Genomic DNA, 25434 nt, shown 5'->3' with positions numbered 1-25434 from the left:
TTTATATAGAATTATTTAAAATAATTGACAAACACTTTAAAAATCGGATTTTAACAACTGAACAATGTATAAATTCAAAAAATAATTTCTGTAACCACTAAAATGCACTTATATGTTTCCACATAAATCAACTTCTAATAAAGATCGTTATCTTATAGTTTCACTTCACTGCGTAAGTAATAAAATCAGATATAACCGATCACTACATTAGTAACACAAGCCCAAACAACCTAATATCTAATCAAATTGTTTAACATTCACAATTATTTGTTTGTCGGTTTTCTAAATCAGAAAATAAAGAAACATTAACGCCGGTTAAAATCTAGTTAATATATTAATCTATAGAATAAAACAAAATAAATTCTGAAAGTTTAATATGAAAATCAAGATTAAACTGATATGATACTGTTACTCCTAATGAAAATGTAAAAGTATAAATATTTCTAAATGAAAATTTCTCAAGTCACATGTGAGCTTAAAGATAATTCTATATAATGTTTCTTTTTTTAATCAAAATTTATATGATGTTTCTAAATTAATAAAATAGATAGTTAATCAATATTCCTTCTTTCATATGATCTAAGATATATAAAATGTTTTTAGTTTATTTTAAAATATGTATATTTTATATTTATCTAATACGCTATAACTATTAATATTTAATTACATTTTTATTATTGGTGAAATTTTTAGTTAATACTAAATGTTTTTCTTTGTATATAAAAGGTAAAAAAATTTATGGTTTTCTTATTCTCCTATCATTAGCCTTATAGGTTCTTATAAAATGAAACTAAAAGATCATATTTAGTGAAAGTCTCTTAAGTTAGTGGTTAAAAGTTGGATTTTTAACGTTAAAATCCCTCAACTAAGTTTGTTTTGGGTAAAAACCTCCAAACTAAGTATTTAACGAAAAAACCTCCATACTAACTTTATTTAATGAATTAAACCCTATCAAGTCATAATTACCATTACTACCGGCAAATCTTTAGTTTAGGAGTTTCTACATTAAGTACATAGCTGAGGGGTTTTACCCTTAAAAATCAAAAAAAAAAAAAAATCAAAATTTCATAATATTATATAAAAATTAGTAACTTAAATTTTCAAAATTAGCATATTTTGTTTTTGTAAAATATATGAGTTTGATGTGTTTTTAACATCAACATTATATATGTATAAATTAAAAATATAAAACCCCAAAAAATATAATAAAATTATCTAAAGATTTATTATTGCATTTTTATTAGATAAGATATAATTTTTATTATATTTTCTTGTTTTTACATTCTTAATCTTTTAGTAATTTTATTACAGATATATCTTTAGATAATTTTTATTATATTTTCTAGGTTTTTCATTTTTAATTTATATATACATAATGTTGATGTTAAAAACACATCAAACTCATATATTTTACAAAAAGACTTAAAAATGCTAATTTTGAAAATTTACTTTACTAATGTTTAGATAATATTATAAAATTTTGATTTTTTTTTGGTTTTTTAGATTTTTTATGTTAAAACCCCTCAATTATGTTTACTTAACGTATAAACCCCAACTAAATATTTACTGGTAGTAATGGTAACTATAACCTGTTAGGGTTTAATTCATTAAATAAAGGTAGTTTAAGAGTTTTTCGTTAAATCCTTAGTTTTATGGTTTTTACCCAAAACAAACTTAGTTGAATGATTTTAACGTTAAAAATCCTTAAAAGTTTAAAGTCTTATATATCATGTGTGAGTTTGATTCTAAGCATTGAATGGATTTTATTATTGTGAACACATACAACGCATTTAGTTGTACACTAAATGTAAGTTGAACTAGATCATGATCCGCGCGCCCACGCGGGTTTTATTTTTGTTTGTATACATTTCGAGTTTGTCCAATTCTTTTTCTTGTTTAAAGAACAATATTTAAACTGTGTTTTGTATTAGTAGTTTTTCATCGGTATATTAGAGATATAACCGTGAAGTGAAAAGACTAACATAATACACAGTAATACGATTTGGATCAAAATAACTGTGTATTATAGATGTTCAGTGAAACACTAACCTAATAGTAACCAATACAATTTTGATTAACATATCAGTATATTATAAACATAGACATAAGGTGAAAATACTAATCTAACATTAACGAAAACGATATAGACTAACATCTCTGAAGTCATCATTATTATTATAATAAAATAATTGTAATAATAAAATAGAAAAACAAACAAAAGTGAATTTTTTTTAAAAAAATTAATTAATAGATTAACTCCATGTGGATATATAAATGTTTTAATTGATAGATATAACAATTGTTTTGTTTAAGTAATGTAAATAGAAGTGTACTAATCGAAAAAAATAATAGTTTAAGTTTTTTTATTAATAGAATAGTATTTTCAATGTGTATGCTGGAATTATAAGCAATAAAGAAACAAAATGTGTTTGGTTAAAAAATTAAGTGCAATCATATAATTGTTTTTTTTTTAATAGAATAGATGGCAATCTAACTATTATGATCCATAAAGCAAAAATTTATTGTAATCCACAAGCCCATATCAAAACAATAAGCCCATAAGTAACAACATTAGTCCAGGAAAAGAAATAATAAAAACGGTTTTGTTTTATTTTTCTTTTTCTTACTTTATTTTATTCTACGGACATAAACGTGTCTTTTTTTTGGAAGCATAACAAAAAAAAATTTCTTTCTTCATCGATTCAAGTTTAACAGTCACCCGATCAAGATTTTGTATTTCAGAGAACACCAAAATTTCTTTCTTCATTCTCGTAAACAGAGCAAGCGCATCGATAGATATACTCAAAAGGTTAGAATCTATATTCTTATACTTTGTTTTCATCCGGTCTTCAATCGAGGCTGATTTTCTTGTTCTTATAGAGATTGATTTGTTTGTGGCTAGATTTATCGATTCCTATAAGATCGGCTATCAATATCCTCGATTGAGAAATTCACGGGTTCTTACATTCTCTGTAAGTTTTCTTTGTCGGTATCTCTCTCTGATCTGTTCGTCTTCCTCGATATTCATAATAATCAAAGATAAAAAAAATAAGATACAAATCTAGATTGAAATAAAGATTTATGTTAATACAAAATTGTTGAATTGGATACATAGTTTTAATCTAGCTATCGAGTAAAGGTTGGACTATCAATCGTTTTTATTTTTTCGGTTAAAAGTATCGTCATTCTTTCTATCAGTTTTACATTTTGTTCTCTGATCAAGATTGTTAGATTGCTACCAGGAGTTTTCCATGGCCACTCACAGCCTGGCAAATTAAACACACGCAGAATTAGATTAGAGATACAATATATTTAAAACAATCAAAGAATTGGAATCATTTGCAATTTACATCAGTAGCTTCCAATATCTCAGAAATTGCTCTAACAGGAATCTCATCCCAATCTTGTTTTTGTTTCTTGGCAAGTTTCTTTTCCTCTCTTTTCTCAATAAGAGCCAGAGGAAGATCATTCGACAAAATCCTAACATGGATGTTTTAATATATGATTAGACTTATATAAGTACAAATAAATAAAGGCTCTAGCATCATAAAATAGTAATATGAACTTACTTTTCTTTCAATTCAATTGCTTCCTCCAATTTTGGGTTTATAGCCACGATTGAAGCATCAAAAGCATTGCTGACTTGTACTTCACCTAAAGATGAATGCAAATGTTTAATTAAATAAAACAACTTAAGGATTTTTATATAGTGGATGGTTTGAAATCATATAGTGTATACCTCTGAAAAAGGTGATCTTAGCAAACCTTATCAAGCAAATAACAATTTCATTGTTGTTATCTTGGAACACTTGGTCGAGTTGTTCCGCGAACCTCCCCCACAAGCAACACGCAACATCATCACCACTTTTGTTTACAGATTGAAACGCAAACAAAGTCAAATTAAAGGTGATGTAGTTAGTATGAAACTACATATACCAAAAAATAACATTAACAACTATATATGATGATTATAATTAACCTGGCGTCGCGTAAACGAAACTGAACTCTCTGCTCGTCTTTCCCCCTAGCTTGAACAGTTTGAATTCCATCTAGATCTACAATTTGTCCAATCACATCTGTGTGGAAATAATCATAAAGAATCGTTGTTATCATATCCACCGTATTCGACATTCATGATATATTATAAAACATCCATACCTTTAAGGAAAAAATTCTTCTTCTCATCGATTTTCCTTAGATCATCGTAACTTGCTAGAGAAAGATAGATAGTGATCATCAAATAGAACTTGACATTTTGTTATCATGGTTTCTTCTGAAAAAGACAACTTGTATCGATGGGTTGTTGGGCGATACTGTCCAGAAATACCCAAAACTGCAAACGTATCAATTGTTTTCCACTCTCCAACTGGTAATTCGCGTTGAAGGCGAGAAATCTGATTCCTTTTGCACGATGCTGCTATCTTCACACCCTAGAAAGTAGGCAAAAATAGACGTTAGATCACGAATAGAAAAAGAGTTTTAAAAAATAAACTATAAACACTATGTACAGTTTCATCAGCAAGGATGAACTCTAATGTGTTGCCTGCAAAAGCTGTGGTTTGTTTCCAAGAATGAAGCACTTTAACTCGAATTTGCCAATTGTGCCTGACAGGTTTCACACCATCGATTAGAACTTTTGTGCTTGGTTTAGACATTTTTTTTGTGGAACTTTTTGTGGATGTCAAATGCTGAATAAGAAGAGTCATACTTATGGAGACATTTAAGTGGGAGGTAAAGAATATTCCCTAACCTATTAGGTTAGTTATAATAAATACAAAATCTCTAGATTTTATTCTAACAAACTTGGAGAAGGGGGTTTTCCATATCCGAGATTTTTGGCATATATGCACAACTTGGGGAAGGGGTTTTGTTATAAACGTTTTTTATAAAGTATAAACTGATGTTTATGTTATTGAAATAAGAATATACGGTTGAAATCAAATCTTCTGTTTTAAATTCGGTTTCAAATGGAAATATATTCGGGTTTTGTTATAAAAGTTTTTTGTCAGGCATTTTTAAGTTTTGTTACTTCATACGACCATATGAGTATTTTAAAATATAATTCATACGACCATATGAGTTTTGTAACATATGAAGTTTTGTAGCCTAATAAGTATTTTAAAATATAATGACTAATCAATGCCAAAACGTGATATGGACCAGTGTAAAGAGAGGGTTTTTTATGTAGTGTAACTTTGATATAATATAAGTATATAATATAAGTATGACAATGTGAGAGTGTAAAGTTAAGAATTTTTATATAGTGTAACTTTGATATATATGTATGTTAACGTTTCACATTAGAGGGAGGGGTTTTTAACAGATGTATATTTTTATGGTGGAGTATGATACGGTGGATATAAATATATATTAGATGATGGAGTTAAATGGACTATATTGAACCGATAAAGGAAATATTAAAATGTATGGTTAGGCTAAGAATAATAATGTGATGTCCAACTTAAAAATCCACCTAGAAGAAGTTGTAATGTTTCTGTTTTAATAAGATAGATTGTGCCTGACAGGTTTCACACCATCGATTAGAACTTTTGTGCTTGGTTTAGACATTTTTTTTGTGGAACTTTTTGTGGATGTTGAATGCTGAATAAGAAGAGTCATACTTATGGAGACATTTAAGTGGGAGGTAAAGAATATTCCCTAACCTATTAGGTTAGTTATAATAAATACAAAATCTCTAGATTTTATTCTAACAAACTTGGAGAAGGGCGTTTTCCATATCCGAGATTTTTGGCATATATGCACAACTTGGGGAAGGGGTTTTGTTATAAACGTTTTTTATAAAGTATAAACTGATGTTTATGTTATTGAAATAAGAATATACGGTTGAAATCAAATCTTCTGTTTTAAATTCAGTTTCAAATGGAAATATATTCGGGTTTTGTTATAAAAGTTTTTTGTCAGGCATTTTTAAGTTTTGTTACTTCATACGACCATATGAGTATTTTAAAATATAATTCATACGACCATATGAATTTTGTAACATATGAAGTTTTGTAGCCTAATAAGTATTTTAAAATATAATGACTAATCAATGCTAAAACGTGATATGGACCAGTGTAAAGAGAGGGTTTTTTATATAGTGTAACTTTGATATAATATAAGTATATAATATAAGTATGACAATGTGAGAGTGTAAAGTTAAGAATTTTTATATAGTGTAACTTTGATATATATGTATGTTAACGTTTCACATTAGAGGGAGGGGTTTTTAACAGATGTATATTTTTATGGTGGAGTATGATATGGTGGATATAAATATATATTAGATGATGGAGATAAATGGACTATATTGAACCGATAAAGAAAATATTAAAATGTATGGTTAGGCTAAGAATAATAATGTGATGTCCAACTTAAAAATCCACCTAGAAGAAGTTGTAATGTTTCTGTTTTAATAAGATAGATTCTTTAAAGGGAAATACACATGTCTTCGATTTGTTAATTTGTAGCTTTGAAAAGGAAAATAAATAAATTCAGTTCCTATGTTTCTTACATGAGAAAAAAAACGAGCCTCCACAATAACCGAGTTGAAGAACTTACAACAGTTACATCCTAAATCAAAATTAAAAGGTAAACCCCAAGATTGTGTGTAGGGCTGGGCAAAAAAACCTGAATTCGAAGAACCGAACCGAACCCGATCCGATAAAGTAGCACCGAACCCGAACCAAAATTGATTAAATATCCGAACGGATTCAAAATTTTGGTATCTAAAGAACCGAAACCGAACCCGACCCGAACCGAAATATCTCAGGTACCCGAATGTAACCGAAATAGATTTATATACCTAAATATATTACTTATTTTTAGGTTTAATATATATTAAAAACATCCAAAATATATAAGATACTTTTAAGTTGTCTAAAATACTTGAAAATATACATAAATAGTCAAAAGGAAATGTCTAAAATAGCTAAAATATATTCAAAACACCAAAATACTTGAAATGTCTATTGATTTTCTATCCAAATATTCAAATCAAACCAATTTATATGTTAATTTTAGGTATTTTGACATATATCATACAAATTTATACGTAATATATTATTTTGTTTTATAGATTTTGAGAAATTTTAAGCATATAATGAATATTAAAATTTTTAAAATAATTTAAATGGGTTATCCGAATCCGAACCGAACCCGAACCGAACCCGAACCAAAATTTAGAAATACCCGAATGAGACTAAAATTTTTAACCCCGAAAACCCGAATAGATCCGAATAGAACCCGAATGAGTACCCGAACGCCAACCCCTAATTGTGCGAATATAGTATGTACTGGATGGTTGGCTTTATTTATTCTTTCCACCCCACATTTAAGTTTTACTATTTTATTCTCACCCAAGTTGAAAAGGCCACGTTACCTTGTAACGGCATGTTTATGAATTCTGAACATATAATTGGAAATAAAGGACAGTAGATAAAAGATGTAGTTGCTTCTTTCTTCACTCATATTTATTACACATGAATGTGGGTAGTTACTCCATAAATAAAGCATTATCTATACATCACTGTTTCTTTGGTAAAAATTTAAAGAAACGCGACAAATAATAGGTGCGGGATTTGATTTATTTGATACTGTACTGAGTTAATTTTAGCTATTCATAGAACCATATATATAGTATAGATGTATATAACAATGATGATTGCCAACGTTTATCTGTCCTTCAAAAGAATAATATTCAGAGAAAAACAAAGCAATTAATTTCTCTTGAGAGCAATGCTCGAAGCAAAAGAAATTTATATATATTTAAGTGTTCATATTCAAGTTTCAAATCTAAATATATATATATATTATCTTAATTATATATATATTCTTTTCTAGCCGAACTAGTGTGCAGGTGTGTAGAACAACATTAAAAATAAATATAAAATCTTGCCTCATTATGCAAGAAGAGCAAGTAAAATTAATTTGTTTGGTTATCGCTTGCTCAATTCACGGTCCATTTTCTATATATGTAAACTGAGCCATCTCGAAACGAAAGGCCACAACACAGCTTACTAAGAGCAAACACATAACAAACTTTTTCTACTCTTCTTTCCACTCTTTAGGGAAAATCTCCAATGAAGAATTTAAAGATGTTTTTCTTCAAGATCTTGTTCATCTCATTAATGGTAGCATTATCCATGAAAGGATCTGGGATCAACTTAGAAGATCTACAAAACGTTTTTCACCATAACCTAGAAACCATAACCCTTCTTTCATTTCCTCTGCTTTTCCTGTTGACCATCTATATGTTAAGCCGACCCAAACCCGTTTACCTCGTCGACTTCTCCTGCTACCTCCCACCGTCCCATCTCAAGGTCAGTGTCAAAACACTGATGGAACATGCGAGACGTGCAAGAGAAGCAGGCGTGTGTTGGAAGAACAAAGAGAACGACTATTTGATTGAGTTTCAGCAGAAGATTCTTGAACGTTCCGGTCTCGGTCAAGAAACATGTATCCCCGAGGGTCTCCAATGCTTCCCGCTTCAGCAGGGTATGGCGGCTTCACGTAAAGAGACGGCGGAAGTCATATTCGGAGCGCTTGACAATCTCTTCCGCAACACCGGTGTAAAGCCTGGCGAGATCGGTATCTTGGTGGTGAATTCTAGCACATTTAATCCAACTCCATCACTTGCTTCCATGATTGTTAACAAATACAAACTCAGAGACAACATCAAGAGTCTAAATCTTGGAGGAATGGGTTGCAGTGCTGGAGTCATAGCCATTGATGTTGCAAAGGGATTATTGCAAGTTCATAGGAACACTTATGCCATCGTAGTAAGCACAGAGAACATCACTCAGAACTTATATCTGGGGAAAAACAAATCAATGCTAGTCACCAACTGTTTGTTCCGGGTCGGTGGAGCCGCTATTCTGCTCTCCAACAGATCTAGAGACCGGGCACGCGCAAAGTACGAGCTTCTTCATACCGTAAGGATCCATACCGGATCTGATGATAGGTCCTTTGAGTGTGCAACACAGGAAGAAGATGAAGATGGTATAATCGGAGTTACCTTGACAAAGAATCTACCAATGGTGGCTGCAAGGACTCTTAAGATCAATATCGCCACTTTGGGTCCTCTGGTTCTTCCAATGAAAGAGAAGCTAGCTTTCTTTGTGACATTCCTCAAGAAGAAGTATTTTAGGCCGGAGTTGAAAAACTATACCCCGGACTTCAAACTCGCCTTTGAGCATTTCTGTATCCACGCTGGTGGAAGAGCTCTAATAGATGAGCTTGAGAAGAATCTTAAGCTGTCTCCATTACACGTTGAGGCATCTAGAATGACACTTCACAGGTTTGGTAATACTTCTTCGAGCTCGATTTGGTACGAGTTGGCTTATACAGAAGCTAAAGGAAGGATGAAGGAAGGCGACAGGATTTGGCAAATTGCTTTGGGATCAGGTTTTAAGTGTAACAGTTCTGTTTGGGTGGCTCTACGAAACGTTAAGCCTTCGGTTCACAATCCGTGGGAAGATTGTATGGACAGATATCCGGTTGAGATTGATATTTAATTTTGTGGTTTAGGCCATGTTGGCTATTTATCGAACTATCTATCTTTGTTTGGTTTGTGGACCATTTCTTACGTTTGTTCTTCAGAGAGTTTCGCATCGTATGTTTATTCATGTCTCATGGTTGTTTTTGTATGGTACTTGTTCAAGTAAGAATTGATGGATGTTATAGAATATTCTTTACCTAAAAGTCTTACAAAAAATTCATAACTAAGTTTAGTTTCGTCATTGATGGACACCAATTTCGCTAGAGTCAATATGTAGCCAAGTCGGAGAAGCCGCACAGAGGTACGAAAATTGCAGTGTCCGAGTTTTTTTCTTACCAATGGCTACGGTGATGTTATGTTCGTTTTTCCATCTGTCATCTGCATACGAATTAATAATCCATTTAGATGATTTATCCAAATGATCTATTTGGATGTATGTTGGTTTTCCCATCATGATAGTTTATATAGATAGAACATCTAGATAGATCATTTGTATGAAGATGACATATAAAGAAACAAACATCACCTTAACCATTGGTAAGAAAAAAACTCAGACACTGCAATTTTATGTGCTTATGTGCCAATAACTCAGAAAAATTGGTGTCCACTATGACGGAACTAAACTTAACCATTAATTTCTTGTATTGTTAGGTAAATAATATTCTATAAATGAATTTATATTCGGTTTTCATCTCTATTTTATATAGATGAATTTAGTAAATAAATTACTAATATTTTTTTTAATTTGATGTTTAACTATATTTATTTTTATTATTTGTCTAAAATATAATTATAGCTAAACAATTTTAAAACTAGTTTTTAATTTTGTGGTTTGGTAGAAAATATAATTTTACGATTTAAGCAAATATGATTTTGCAGTTTTATCAAAAAATGTAATTTTGTGGTTTGGTAGAAAATATAATTTTGATGTTTTGGAGGAAACATACGGTTTTGTGGTTTTGCAAGAAAAATCTAATTTTGCGATTTTATTAGAAAATGACATTTATATCATTATTATTTGTTTTTCTAAAACTTGGATCTAACTGTTTGTATGGATAAATTTAAATTTGGCATTTGTTATTTTAGAATGATTCATTTCCATCTAAGATACACAATTAGATTTTTTTTGGATGATTAATTTAGATGAGTCTCATTTAAGACTAAAGTTTTAAAAATCTTTGAATGGATAACTTGAATAATGCTCATTTTAACATACAACAAACATCAATTCTCATCATAATTCTCATCTCCATCTAGATGTATGAACAAATGAACATGTCCTAAGAAGTGGCTAACATGCCACGATGGAAAGAAGAACCAAGTGGTACCAAAAAAAGTTATATCAGTTGTTATAATCGAAGTTCATAACTTTTGGAAAAGTTGCAATTTCAGTAGCGTCTTCGCCGTTAGCCTCCGAAAGTGTCGTCTGCCGCTGCAAGCCGCCGGCGTCTCGTCCGGCAGAGAATCCTCCAAGGCTGCGCAACTCCTTCACCAATGAAGAAGAAAAAGCCGCCTAAAGCTCGCTCGCCTCCGTCGAAGTCAATTACTTCGAACCCGCCCAAGTCAAACCCCCCCGTTGCTTCGGCTTCCTCCGATAGCTCGCCCCCTTCGTCTGAATCTTCTCTTAGGCCATCGATCTCTGCAGATCTGGTAAAGAGCCTCGAGATTCCTACACCAGCTTCCGATGCCCAAGACACTCCAGGTTTGGTTGCTTAGCAGGTGATTGAAGAGAGCTTGCCTCACCCTGAAGTAGTGACAAACAAAATTGCTGAGCCTGTGATCGCTGTAACGGCGGATCCGGCTCAGTCACCTCCTCCAGCTCCGGTCGCAACTAAGGAGAAGGCTCCGCCTGTGGGTCATCAGCAGGAAACAGCTCATGTGAAGCTTGGTGGTACCAATGTTCCTGTTGCTGATAAATGGGTCTCGTCTGTAAAAGGAACAACAAAAGTTTTGCGGAAGAGAGATGAAGGCTTCACTCTGCCGTCTGGTGAAGCGTGTGTCAAGATTCCTAACTCAGTTATTGAGAGGAACAAGAAGTCGTGGGAGTGTTTTGTTATCGGTCAGTTCTATATAGAACCACCATCACAAGGAACTATCCACAACATAGTCAATGGAATTTGGAGCAGGAACTACAGGGATATTGTTGTCTCTAAGATGGAAGGAAATGCGTTTCTGTTCAGAATACCAAATGCGGCCACAAGAAATAGAGTTCTGACCCAAAGATTATGGCTAATCGAAGGGCAAACAATGTTTGTGGCAAAGTGGGAACCTGGCGTAACCCTAGAGAAACCTGAACTCACTTCAGCCCCTATCTGGCTTGAGCTTCGGAAAGTGCCATTTCAGTTCTTTAATGAAGAGTGTTTAGAGCGGATTGCCAGTCTTGTTGGTGAACCAAAACTTCTTCATCCCGCAACAGCAAACAAGACGAACCTTGAGGTGGCAAAGATTTTCACTTTGATTGACCCTAGGAAACCCCTCCCTGAAGCAGTTAACGTTCAATTTGATTCAGGGGAAATTTGCAGAGTCTTGGTCTCAAGCCCATGGATGCCTCCAGTGTGCTCTTTCTGCAAAGAAATAGGTCACACACTGAAGCGATGCAAAGTGGCACCCATCGCCTGTGGCCCGTGCAAGTCAACAACTCACGGCCCTGAGACCTGCCCTAAATCGAAACTGCTTCTAGGTACTGGAAGGAAAACCCGGAGAAGCAGAGGTAGGTCGAAGTTGATCCCAAGACAGAATGTGCCTCCGATTTACAGAGTGTTGGAGAAACCAGTTGCTACCCCGCAATATCAGAAACTGAATGAATGTAGTGAAGTACTCAGTGGAGAGACAAGCAAGTCCATGGATAACCAACACAAAGACCTCTTGGAAAAGGCAAAGGGAAAGAACCAGAATCCTGAAAATCTACCTTTACCATCTTCGGGCGTCGAAGAAGACTCATCTGATGTTGTTTCTACAGATTCTGAACTAGAGGAGGGTCAGATCTCAGAGAAAGAGGAGTGGCAGGTGCCAAAATATAAGCAGAGACACAAAAAGAAGAAGGAACACAGGGGCGAGGGCCCCAAACCCCATTTTTAAATGTGTAGCGACCTTTTTGCTGGAATGTGCGAGGTTTTAATAAGTATAGTCATCGCACCGGATTTAGGAAATGGTTAAGGGCTAATTCCCCTCTTTTTGGTGGATTAGTAGAAACTCGTGTTAAACAGCCTAAGATGAGGAAGTTTGTAAATAATTTACTTCCGGGCTAGTTTTTTGCAGAAAATTATGATTTTTCGGAATTAGGTAAAATTTGGCTGTTATGGCATCCTAGTGTAAAGGTTCAGCTGCTGTCAAAATCTTTGCAACAAATCACCTGTGAAGTTAAATTGCCAGATACAGTTCAACCTTTTGTGGCTACGATTGTGTATGGAGCTAACTGTGCTGACACAAGATCAGCATTATGGATGGAGCTTATGGTATTATCAACTGACAATGCTATTGAGGGAAAGCCTTGGATTGTGTTAGGTGACTTCAACCAAACTGCGTCGCCACAGGAACACTCCCACCCTCCATCCTTGAATTTTGACAGTAAGATGAGGGATTTAAATGACTGTCTTGTGGAGGCTGAACTAGAAGAATTAGTGTATCATGGAAGCTCCTTTACGTGGTGGAATAAGCAGAAAAGATCTCCTATAGCCAAGAAGCTGGATAGGGTTTTAGTCAATGATTTGTGGGGTGATACATTTTCTGATTCCACAGCACACTTTGACAATCCAGATTTTTCGGATCATGCTTGCGCTTTAGTCAGCCTCGACCCTCACTCTGCAAGAAGAAAGAAGCCATTCAAGCTCTATAACTATCTCCTACAGAATGATGACTTTGTTGATCTGGTGACACTTGAATGGTTTTCCTTAAATGTGGTAGGTTCTGCGATGTTCAGAGTATCAAGAAAGCTGAAGCTTTTGAAAAAGTGTATCCGTGAATTCAGCAAAAGCAACTACTCTGATCTTGAAAAACGAGTACAGGAGGCACACACCATTGTTCTAGAGAAGCAGAATTTAATGCTCTCCAACCCATCTGTTCTCAATGCCGAGACTGAGCTGGATGCCATTCTTAAATGGCAAGAGCTGGTAGCAGCGGAGGAAGCCTTCCTATTCCAGAGAGCTAGAATTTTGTGGTTACAAATGGGTGATGCGTGTACGGCTTATTTCCACAGAATGGTAGCCTCCCGTAAAGCCATTAATCACATTCAGTCCCTTGTTGATGATGCCGGAATTACTTATGAGACACAAGAAGATATTGAGAGTCATTGCGTGGATTACTTCACTAGCTTCCTTGGTGGTGAGCAAAGTCCTCAGCAATTCATCCAGGAGGATTTGAATCTGCTGTTCAACTTCAGTTGCTCGGCAAATCAAAAGGAAACTTTTTCAAAAATGTTTACGAGACAGGAAGTTAGAGACGCTTTCTTCTCTCTGCCAAAAAATAAAACGAGTGGTCCGGATGGCTTTAGTGCTGAATTCTTTACTTCTTTATGGAATGTGGTTGGTACAGAAGTTACAGATGCGGTCCTGGAGTTCTTCACTTCAGGCTCTCTTTTGAAGCAGTGGAATTCTACAACAATTGTACTGATCCCGAAGTTGGTTAATGCAACGATGGTAAAGCAGTTTCTCCCTATCTGTTGCCTTAACACAGTGTATAAGGTTATCTCAAAACTGTTGGCTACCAGATTGAAGGAAGTGCTACCTCAGATAATCTCACAAGCCCAGTCAGCATTCCTCCCAGGTCGTTTGCTAGCTGAGAACGTCCTAATGGCAACGGACCTTGTCAAGGGTTACAACACTAACAACGATCAGCCTAGAGCAATGTTAAAGGTGGACTTGAGTAAAGCTTTTGACTCCATTCGCTGGGATTTCATCTTGGGCACACTTCGAGCTCTCTCAATTCCTGAGATTTTTATAAATTGGATTTCTCAATGCATCACCACGCCCACGTTCACCATAGCTGTGAATGGAGTTTCATCTGGCCACTTCTCTAGCTCTAAAGGAATTCGTCAAGGCGACCCGATGTCTCCGTATCTCTTCGTATTAGCAATGGAAGCTTTCTCACGTCTGCTCCAATGTCGCTACGATGAAAACATCATTTTGTATCATCCACACACTGCTCAGCTAAAACTCACTCATTTAATGTTTGCGGATGACGTAATGGTTTTCTTTGACGGAAGCTGCAACTCTTTACACAGGATTAATGAATGTCTATATCATTTCGCTTCTTGGTCAGGTCTGCACACAAATACTGCCAAGACTGAACTCTTTCATTCGGGACTGAACGTAGATGAAGCTGAAGACTTGGCGTGTTTCGGGTTTCCAATAGGCTCATTACCTATCAGATACCTTGGGTTGCCCCTGATGAGCAGGAAATTAAAAATTTCAGAGTATGAACCGCTACTCATCAAGCTTCGTCTCGTTTTCAGATCGTGGGCTGTCAAGTCTCTTTCATTTGCGGGGAGGTTACAACTGATATCCTCAGTCATCAATGGTATAGTTACATTTTGGATATCGACGTTTATTCTCCCAAAAGGTTGCATTAGAAGGATTGAGTCTCTCTGCTCTAGATTCCTATGGTCTGGTAATACTGATATTGTGGGGAGAGCAAAAATTGCTTGGGAAACAGTTTGCCTTCCCAAAAGCGAAGGTGGACTTGGTCTTAGAAGTTTCTACCACTGGAACAGGGTCTTATGCCTGCGTTTTCTGTGGCTCCTCCTCTCAGACAGCAAATCGTTATGGGTGACTTGGCATAAAGAGTTCCATTTGAAAGGGAAAAGCTTATGGGCAGTGGAAGAAAATGCGCTAGACTCTTGGGCTTGGAAGCAAATTTTAAAACTGAGGCATGAAGGTATCAGGTTCTCCACACCAATTTTAGGAAATGGCAATTCCATCAGTTTTTGGTTTGATCCATGGACGCCACTTGGTCAGCTCATTAAATGGATTGGTCCTGCTGGTCTTGCTCAGTTGCGCATTCCCCTCCATGCAAAGGTTTCTAAATCTTACACCACGACGGGTTGGTCTCTTCCATCTCCACGATCAGAACCTTCGGTTAGCTTCCATATCTTTCTCTCCACCATCCCGCTGCCGCAACAGACAGACCCTGAGGACTCTTTTGATTGGTGTGTGGATGGAAAAAGTATTAATTTGGGTAATAAATATCCAGCATCGAAGATGTGGGAAGTGTTAAGACCAAGAAATGAGATACAACAATGGGCTGATCTTGTCTGGTTCAAAGGAGCTACCCCTAAAAATGCTTTTAATTTCTGGGTTGCAAATGCTGATAGACTGCCCACAAGATCAAGGCTTGCTTCATGGGGTCTGCAGGTCCCTTCAACTTGTACTTTCTGCTCCACAATGGAGGAGACTCGCGATCACTTGTTCCTATGTTGTTCTTTCAGCAGGGAAGTTTGGAACCTGACTATATCTAGGCTAGCGCCTATCTCTCGGTTCGGCTCGTGGGCTGAACTACTGTCTTGGATCAGGCAGTCTTCAACTACTGCTCCCTCCATCCTAAGGAAATTGGCGGCTCAGTCCACAATCTACAATCTATGGAGGCAGCGGAACAACATCATCCACAACAAAGGTTTACTCCCTCCTGCCACGATTCACAAGCTGATCGACAAGGAAGTAAGGAACTCTATCACTGCAAGGAAGCACAGGAAGCAGTTTGGAAATTTGATGTCTTTATGGCTTAGATAATTTGGCTCTCCTATTATCTATGTTTTTGTTTCATCTTGTTTTTATTCTTTTTTGCCAAGATGTCGCAGTTTATTTGATCTACAATCCTTGTAAAATCAAACTTTCATTTATATGATATTAACAGTTATGCAAAAAAAAAAAAAAAAAAGAAAAAAAAAAGAAGTTCATATCTTTTGTTAGCATAAATTTTTATTGATTTAAATTTTTTATCAGTTTAATAAGTGATACTAACAAAAAAATAAATACATCATTTATGTAATTGATATAACTTTATATAATATATCATTTTTGTTCAAGTGGTACAAATTAAAAAAAAAAGAAATATATCATTTTATTGAATTGTGTTAACTAAATAAATAAAACATCACTTATTATAACTGATGTTAAATTATATATTTGTCTCATTTATAAATAAGTGATTTAAAATAGAATCACTTAATTTTGTTATGCAATTTAGATGATGTAATTCACTCTTTTTTTTTCTTGTGAAGAGAGTCCATGTGCCTAGATGGCATGTCTGCTTAGATGTATGTATCTCTGTCTGGTTCTCTGTGTGTGTGTCCTAGGCGAGATTTTTAGATGACTCTGAACGCCCTTTCTTCCTTAGGTAAGGTGCCTCTTTATTTATATAGGGATGAAGTCTAGGGTTTTTTAGCCGACTTCCTTTATCTTAGTGATTTTCTATTCTTTTAATAAGCCAAATTTATTGTTTAATATGATTTGTTGAGCGGCGAAGCCCGTCTCCAACAGTTATCATTAAAGATGTTGTGTTCAATGAAGAAGAAATGATCAAAGTTTAGTTACAAGAAAATTAAAAAACACATAACCATTATCGCATGAAGCTGACATCTCAGGATAAAAATACACATTGAAACTAAAGAAGTGATCACATCAGATCAATGTGGAGGTAATGATCAGAGGATTAGAGGACCAGACCTATCAGCCTTAGGCCAAGGTTGATTCAAACTAAAAAAACAAAAGATTCAGAAGAAAACTATTTGCCTCCAAGTCTTGAGGATTATTATTTGGCAAGATATAGGAAAAGAAGAACAACAAAACCACCAAAGGGATTCACTAAGTTAGGACTTAGGAGACGTAGGTTTTTCATACAAACCTGACAGAGGATGGTGGATTTATAGAGCCAATAAGTTATTCATAAGAAATGCAAACAATGAGTTCAGAAGCAATGCAAACTGTGAGTTATGGAATCAAGCAAATGAGGAAATTACATCACTAAATAAAAACTGCACTTGGGATATTGTTGATAAGCCTGAAAAACAAAGAATAATTGGCTGCGAGTGGGTATTGTAAAATGGAGGTTGGGATTCTGGAGTAGAAAAGCAAAGGTTCAAAGCAAGACTCATAGCTAAGGGATATTATCTAAGGGAATGGATTGGAAAGCCAACAATATATCCATCTTCTTTATTCCACCTAATTATTCAATATAAATTTAAATCTTATATTTATAATGATTTTTTTAGTTTTTTCTAAAGCCAACATTACATCCATCTATTTTATTTCACCAATGTTTATTAAAAATAAATAATTAATTATGAATTTTTTATAATTATACTAAATAGTTAATAAGTAAAAATTAAATATTCTAAAATAAATGTGAGTTATTAAAAACATATGTAAAGATATAAAACAAATATTTCTTAAAAATAGTTAAAATTGTAATAAAATTATATGCCCAAATCAAATGAATTTTTTTTTCTATTTATAAATAACAAATTAATGAAAATTGATATAAAATATTTAAGTCAATAAATTATTTTCTTATAGAATAATTGATATAAAAAATTTAGAATGTAGAATAAATCCAACAATTTCAATTACCAATAAGAATGTGACATATCACAATTGTGGACCTCTTTTATAGTTTTCAATATGTTAAAAACATTCAACATCTATGACCACTTTTTGGTTTTTCAGCACCCCCATTAAATGGATTCAACTGTTGAATAAGACATTCAACTGTTGAATAAGGCATTCAACTAGTCCATTGTAAATGGTCTTAGGAATGACATACAAAGTATTAAACCACATGAAAAGGAAGCAATGAGACTGGAAACTATATCAGATAGAAATAAAACAATCAAAAACCTTAAATATTCTCACATCTAAAAAAAGATCATTATGTAGATACAATAGTCCTATTTTAAATACTTCATAGGAAAAAAAATGGTATGGAGAATACTAAAATGAGAATGAAGATATTTTTCAATTAAACAAAAGAAAACTTAACAGAAAAAATGATAATAACTAAAATTGTATACTGTCAAAAAACATGTTTACAAACAAAACTAAAAACATCAAAAATATAAAAAAAAAAGTAAAGTTTTAAACTAAATAACTATAATTCGAAGCGAATCACCTATAAACTCCTTTTTTTGTTCAATAAGCTAGTAACGAAGTTGAAGTCTCTGTGGTCCATTGTCCGTTCATATTCATAATTCAACGTTACCGGTACTCACATTTTTCATTGGGACACAAATAAGACTTCAAACTGTGCTATTGTTTTATATATTCTCTGTTTGAAAATTCCATTCTTAAGTCTCATACTTTATAGTTGTTACTTCCAACTAAAGTTTCTAGTCAGTCGCAGTTAGAGCATTTCCAACGTTTTTTATCCCATCATTTTTGAAGGCTTTTGCACTCCAACAACCCTTCACCCCTTCAAATTTTAAGAGGGTAAATAATAAACCTCCAATATGAAGGTACACTACTCACCTTCTTAAAACACTATTTACTTTTTACTCTATTCTTTCTATTTATATATGTTTAATGATTGTGTACTTAATATTTTTTATGCTGCATTTTAGTATTATAATTATATTGGTACTTAAATATTATAACTATGGTCTTATAACATTATTTTTAAATAATAATAATAATATATCAATAGATATTATATACCAATATATAATAATATTAATAAAGAAGTATTCCATGATATAATGACTTCATGTATCAACGCACCCATTCGAGATAACTGAATATGAACGAGATATCAACGCACCGATTCGAGATGCAAGACCGGCGCCGCCAATAAACTTTGAAATGGCCATAAACGAAGATACACATTTTAAACAAATTTTAGCACGTAATTTTCGGATAAAAAAATAAGGAAGCTCATTTATCACTTAAAACACATTGATTAAGCATCAGGCCTTGGCCTAAAGCCCTGACTTGGCCTAAAGCCCCTAAAGTCAGAGTTTTAGGCGCCAAAATATGTATTTTCTAGGGGTACCAAACTTTAAAAGTTCTCTTAGGTCCAATGGCTTGTGCTCTTCTATTGGTCTCATGCCCCCGGTTCGAAATCTATGTCTTCAGTTTATTTCTTTCTTTTTTGTTTTCTTTTTGATAATAATTAAATGAATCTGATCGATTTTGATTCCTTTTTTTACCAATGTTAGGCTCTAACTGGTGACCATTAAAATAGGAATAGGAATGAGTAGGAAAGAAACGAAGAGGAACAAAATAAAAGGAATCAAAATGAATATTTATTCCTTTTGTTCTATATCAATTTTGATAAGAAATGTTTTTCTTCTATAGTTCCATAAAATTCAAGGAATGACAAGGAATCAACCGCGGAAATTTCTCATAAATGGTGTAATTTTTAAGGAATGAATAGGAATTGACTATTCCCATTAATTCCTTATGTCACCATTTGGACCCTTAGTATACATTTTTGTATATTGTATGTTAAATGATTTTGATCTAAAATAGAACAAATCAACTAATTTTCTTTTCCAAATCGATGTCAGTTGATTTACCAAAAAAAATCATCTTTCCTCCTCTTTCATTCTTCATGGTTACAAACAGGTAAAAAATTATTTTTGTCAGTATTTCTAAAGCTAAGAACAAACATGAAACATCTTGTTAATATTCATCTCCCACTCTCTCCTATCTACAACCGAAGGATTCAGAAAAAATTACAAACTAAACTAAATTCAAAGGGATTGTTATCTTAGGTTGTATTTACCAGTTTATGCATTTCTCTGTTTTCAATTACAGTAGTAGATACAAGACAAAGTGGTATAATCTGAAACTGGTATTCTCAAGTAACCTCAGGTTAAATGCATATAAACGTTTTAGAGTCATCATTTTATCACTATAGTAGATCAATCTATTAGGGTTCTTGATGAAATTTCAGCATTAAAAGAATATTTTGAGATTTTTGTTCAGATTAAAAAACCAATTAAATTTTTTTTTTTTTGTTTGGAGTCATGATATTTCTATTGCGCTTTAGACACCATAGAACTACGGACTGGCACTGTTGAACATATATGAGAGCATTACAGAAATAATCGCATTGATTAGTTTTGTATTTTATTTATATATTTTGTAATTTGAATTGTTTGTGTTTTATTATTATATGTAATTTTATGTTTTTATGTTTTTTATTTTTATTATAAGTAATTTGATGTTATAATTAAATTTGTTTACTAATTGTGTCAATACCATATATTAATATGTGCTTATTGTTTATTTATTAAAATTGAATGATTAAAATTAACTATTGATAAAATTGAAGACTAAAGTGTAAAATATAAACTTTCAAGAGAAAAAATTTGAAGACCACCATAGGAGAACCACCCTTTCATCTCTTTATTTTAAAGGTGGATCCCATAAAAAATGAGTGGGTTTGTTAGAGATATTCTTAAGTAAGTAATAGAGTGATGATACGATTAGTTTTTTTTGGGTGCATCTTGGTCTCGCTATTAATAATTTTAGCAAAGAATTATGTCATTTTAGCAAAGAATCACTATACAAAATTTCATATTTGTAAAAGATATCATGTTATGTTTTAGCAAAAAATAATAATAAAAGATATCATGTTATGTTAGTTAATCATTTACATACCCATCTTAAAGTGGGAAATGACTTAAATTTCTACATAGTTAGCACCAACATTATAATAACCAAAGTTCAACATTACTTCATTTAAAATTTGTTCCTCTTCCAGACCGGCATTAAAATGTGTAAAGATACCAAACTCACGATAGTGGGACATTGCGAAAGAAATTGTCTTTCATTGACGAAAGTCTCGATCTCTAAACTTATATAAAAAAAAAAGTCACGATCTCTAAACCCTTTCACAAAAAAAAAGTCTCGATCTCTTTCATCAATATAATGATACTTCTAAATATAAACAGAACAATGTCCCAAGATACGATCCGTATGAAAGGAGGCTGAATACTTTATTGATAAGTACAGTATTTATACAGAATACATAAGGGATTAGGTATTCACTAATTACAATAATAACCCTTAATGATATATCTCCTATACGCCCCCTCAAGATGGAGGGACGTGAGTGACTCCAATCTTGCTCATAAGTTCAAGAAACCGAGGTCTAGGAAGTGGTTTCGTTAGAGCATCTGCGAGTTGATCTTTCATGGAGAGGTGAGAAACCCGTAGTGCCCTAGCCTGAACATGATGTCTGATGAAGTGAAAGTCGAGTGCTATATGCTTCATTCGTGAATGGAAAACAGGATTCGCAGCGAGGTAGGTTACACCAACATTATCACAATATAGTACTAGCATTTCGGGTAGGGGTATGCGCAAGTCTGTAAACAGAGAACATACCCAGAGTACCTCAGAAGCTGCATTAGCAACAGCTCGATATTCCGCTTCCGTGGAGGACCTAGCGACGACGGTTTGTTTCTTGGAGCTCCAGGAAATAGGATTGCCACCAAGATAGACTATGTATGCATTCGTGGAGCAGTAATCATCTGCGTCACCTGCCCAATCAGCATCGGTGTAGGCGTGAAGCTTCAGAGGCGTGTCAGCTCGAAGAAGAATGCCATGAGCAGAGGTCCCGGCGAGGTACCGTAGGATTCGCTTGACAGCTTGCCAGTGGAAGTCCGTCGGTCGCTGCATATAATTGAGAAAGAAGATTTACCGGGAATGCAATATCAGGCCGGGTAAGCGCAAGGTACTGCAGACTGCCTAGGACTGCTCGATATTCGCTAGGATTGTCCATGGGAGTGCCGGAGGTGAGAGAAAGTTTAGGCGTTGGAGCCATTGGCATGGAGACCGGTCGCGCATCCATCATGTTTGTACGTGTTAGGAGGTCTATGACATACTTCTTTTGCATCAAATGCAGGCCCTTGGAGATCCGAGTTGCCTCTGTACCCAGAAAATAACTCAACTCACCAAGGTCTTTTAGAGAGAACCGTGATGAGATAGTCGCTATGAACTGATCAATCAGCTTATTGTTGTTGCTAGTGATGACCATATCATCAACGTAGACAAGGAGATAAATAGTATCAGACGCACGATGGAAGGTGAAGAGTGAGGTATCAGCCTTGGAGTTAAAGAACCCTTGCGTGAGAAGATAAGACCGTAGTTCTCGATACCGCCCGGGGCGCCTGCTTGAGCCCATAGAGGGCCTTCTTTAGGCGACACACATAGTGTGGTCGATTCTGATCCACGAAACCAGGTGGTTGTGTGACATGTACCTCCTCTTCCAACGTTCCTTGAAGGAAAGGGTTATTGACGTCAAGTTGACGAAGGATCTAGCCCTTTGTGACCGCAACATGTAACACAGATCTCACCATTGTGGGCTTGATAACTGGACTAAATGTCTCTGTGAAATCATAACCATGTTTCTGATGGAATCCCTTCGCCACAAGCCGGGCCTTATACCTGTCAATCTCACCGTTAGCCTTATATTTTATTGTGAAAACCCACTTACAGCCGACGACGTTCTGATACTGTTCTGATGGAACAAGTTCAGAAGTCCCATTGCGGAGCTGAGCATTTATCTCGTCAACCATCGCTTGTCTCCATCTGGGATCCTTTAGTGCTTCAGCCACGGTTTTGGGTATCTTTGGTTTAAGTTTTGCGACAGAGGCTAGAAAAGAGGTTTTGGTTTTAGGCTTGGAGATATTGTTTTTCGAACGAGTTTTCATAGGATGATGGTTCGGGTTTTGTGGCTCAGGTGGAGCCGGAGCGGGTGGTGGCGAAGGTGAAGGAGGGGGTGATGATGAGGACGGGTTTGAGGAGGTTGCGGTTGGGCTTGGGATTGGCTCAGTATTTGCGATAGGAGTTGTACTTGAGGACGGTTGGGGCTGAGGCTCAGGTTGTGGCTCAAACACTTGAGCAATCGAATCTTGCTGTGGGGAAGCTGGAGACAGAGATGCAGGTGGAGATGATGATGCTTGTGGGCTTCGTCGGTGAGGAACAGAGCACGGGGGAGACGTTGCGTTGAGTGGCCGGAGCGGTACCAATGTCGTTTCACCAAAGCTTGTTTGCGTTTCCGGAGCCGTAGTTGTCTGTGTTGCAGAAGACGTAACAGGAAACCTCTTCTCGTTGAAAACCACATGGCGTGAGGTGTATATGCGACCGGAGTCTCGATGAAGGCAGAGATACACACTTTGCGTCAAGAAGTAACCAATGAACACACAGGATGCAAAGCGTGGTTCAAGCTTATGCTTAGTATAGGGTCTGAGCCAGGGAAAGCATTCTGATCCAAAGACACGCAGCTTCTGATAGTTCGGAAATTGACCAAACAGCTTCGCATAAGGAGACTCATTGCCAAGCATCGGTGTGAGCATCCTGTTAATGAGGTAAACAGCCGCAGTAAACGCATAACTTCAGTATGTAGTGGGCATCAACGCTTGCCCAAGAAGTTTGAGACCAGTCTCGACAACACGTCTGTGTTTCCGTTCAGAGATTCCATTCAGCTCAGGAGTGTGTGAAGGTGTCGTTAGGTGAGTGATGCCGTGAGTCGCAAGGAGCTGGCGTAGAGCAATAAACTCACCTCCATTATCCGAGTACAAAGTGCCAATCTTTTGCTTGAATTTGTTTTCCACCAAAGCTTTAAATCTGATGAAGGTGTCAATAACTTGCGACTTAAGATTTAGCGGATACAACCACGTATAGCGTGTGTATAGATCAACAATGACAAGGCAATACTTGTAGCCATCAATTGACACAACCGGAAAAGACCACACATCCGTGTACAAGTACTCGAGAGGATGAGAAGATGCAATTATGTTTGAATAAAACGACATCTTATGGCATTTATTGATTAAACAATCCGAACAGAACAAATCATTTGTAGAAAACAACGAGACTGGTAAAGAAAATTTCAAAACAACAGACTTCAGAACTGGTAACGCCGAGTGTCCAAGGCGAGCGTGCCAGGAGAGAAGATCTGGTTTCTGATTTGGTGAAGCAAATAAGGACATTGGAGAAGACAACTGAACCGGCCACTCATACATTTCATTCTTAGTTCTGCCTTGGAGCAACTGGTCCTCCGTGCTGAGATCCTTCACCTGAAAGTGTGCAGGAAAGAATTCAATTGAAACTCCATTAGTATTGCACATTTTATAAACCAATATAAGATTTCTCTTAACATCCGGGACATATAGCACATCTCTCAGCATAAGATAACGATGAGGAGTAGGAAGAAGTGCAGAACCAGTATGTGTTATAGGCAAACCAGTACCATCGGCGATTGTGACCTCTTCTCCACCAGTGTAAGGTTGATGAAGAGCGGGGTTGTTGAGGTCTGTCGTGAGGTGATGAGTGGCTCCGCTGTCTAGAAGCCAGTTGTTGGGGTTGTACGTTGCAGCAGAGGCCATGTGAGCACGAGGTTGCCATGGAGCATACGAAGACACTGATGACTGGTTCGAGCTTCCTGCGGTTCCATGAAGCTGGAGCTGAGAGCAGGTACAAGCACTATGACCATGTATACCACAGATTTGACACCTTCCCTGGTATGGTCGTGGTGTATAGCCTTGATTGTTGTAGGTTTTCCTGCGATTGTTCCAGTTGCCGGCGCCGTTGTGAGAACCCCTGTTGGATCGGCCATGACCACGTGTGTTATTGTTGTGGCCACGAGAGATTGCAACATTAGCCGTAACCGGTACTGACGGGATGATCTCAGTCTTCGCAAAAGCTTGAGCTCGTGTTGAATGAGATTCTCATGGATTTCCGTAACTGAGGGAGTAGTGTCTCTGCCAGCGATCTGATCCACCACCATCTTGTAATCCTCAGAGAGTCCCTCGAGAATGAACTCGATCTTGTCTTCATGATCAAGTGGCTTCTCAAGCAGAGCCAAGTGATCATCTATGGAATTAGTTCCCTTAGTCCATGGTTTGAGCTGTTGACGCAATTGTAGTATGTGACCTCGACTTGGCTTCGTATATGTAGCACCTATCGTGTGCCAGATATCGGCTGCAGTGGTGGTTGTAG

At 35.5% G+C, this 25434-nt stretch overlaps 3 protein-coding genes across 3 annotated transcripts; 2 read left to right on the top strand and 1 right to left on the bottom strand.

Annotated features, from left to right (window-relative positions):
- Positions 1–2001: 2001 nt before the first annotated feature.
- On the bottom strand, positions 2002–6696 carry LOC106403353. The gene is made up of 7 exons (XM_048764486.1): positions 4509–6696; positions 4159–4430; positions 3980–4076; positions 3740–3864; positions 3570–3654; positions 3351–3480; positions 2002–3266 (listed from the first exon to the last, which is right to left on the bottom strand). The coding sequence occupies exons 2-7, from the start codon at positions 4235–4237 to the stop codon at positions 3228–3230; spliced, it is 555 nt and encodes a 184-aa protein (XP_048620443.1). The 5' UTR covers positions 4238–4430; positions 4509–6696; the 3' UTR covers positions 2002–3227.
- A 1205-nt stretch (positions 6697–7901) lies between these two features.
- LOC106409944 (3-ketoacyl-CoA synthase 8-like) lies at positions 7902–9688 on the top strand. Its single transcript, XM_048763653.1, has one exon. It carries the CDS (start codon positions 8082–8084, stop codon positions 9513–9515), a length of 1434 nt encoding a protein of 477 aa, XP_048619610.1. The 5' UTR covers positions 7902–8081; the 3' UTR covers positions 9516–9688.
- A 1305-nt stretch (positions 9689–10993) lies between these two features.
- LOC106356598 lies at positions 10994–16221 on the top strand. The gene is made up of 3 exons (XM_013796335.1): positions 10994–11149; positions 11219–12505; positions 12817–16221. The coding sequence occupies exons 1-3, from the start codon at positions 10994–10996 to the stop codon at positions 16219–16221; spliced, it is 4848 nt and encodes a 1615-aa protein (XP_013651789.1).
- Positions 16222–25434: the final 9213 nt, after the last annotated feature.

The sequence above is a fragment of the Brassica napus genome, chromosome C7, assembly GCF_020379485.1.
Source record: "Brassica napus cultivar Da-Ae chromosome C7, Da-Ae, whole genome shotgun sequence".
NCBI lineage: Eukaryota > Viridiplantae > Streptophyta > Magnoliopsida > Brassicales > Brassicaceae > Brassica > Brassica napus.
This window is presented reverse-complemented; position numbering and strand designations above follow the sequence as displayed.

Bases quoted from the DNA above. Each gene is read 5' to 3' on its own strand.
- LOC106403353 (XM_048764486.1), bottom strand. From the start codon at position 4,237: ATGATCACTATCTATCTTTCTCTAGCAAGTTACGATGATCTAAGGAAA. The intron at 3,865-3,979 runs GTTAATTATAAT...TGTAAACAAAAG, and splicing joins TTTCGTTTACGCGACGCCAG to TGGTGATGATGTTGCGTGTT. The intron at 3,267-3,350 runs GTAAATTGCAAA...TTAATTTGCCAG, and splicing joins AGATATTGGAAGCTACTGAT to GCTGTGAGTGGCCATGGAAA.
- LOC106409944 (XM_048763653.1), top strand. From the start codon at position 8,082: ATGAAGAATTTAAAGATGTTTTTCTTCAAGATCTTGTTCATCTCATTA.
- LOC106356598 (XM_013796335.1), top strand. From the start codon at position 10,994: ATGAAGAAGAAAAAGCCGCCTAAAGCTCGCTCGCCTCCGTCGAAGTCA. The intron at 11,150-11,218 runs GTAAAGAGCCTC...GTTGCTTAGCAG, and splicing joins CATCGATCTCTGCAGATCTG to GTGATTGAAGAGAGCTTGCC. The intron at 12,506-12,816 runs GTGCCAAAATAT...CCTAGTGTAAAG, and splicing joins CAGAGAAAGAGGAGTGGCAG to GTTCAGCTGCTGTCAAAATC.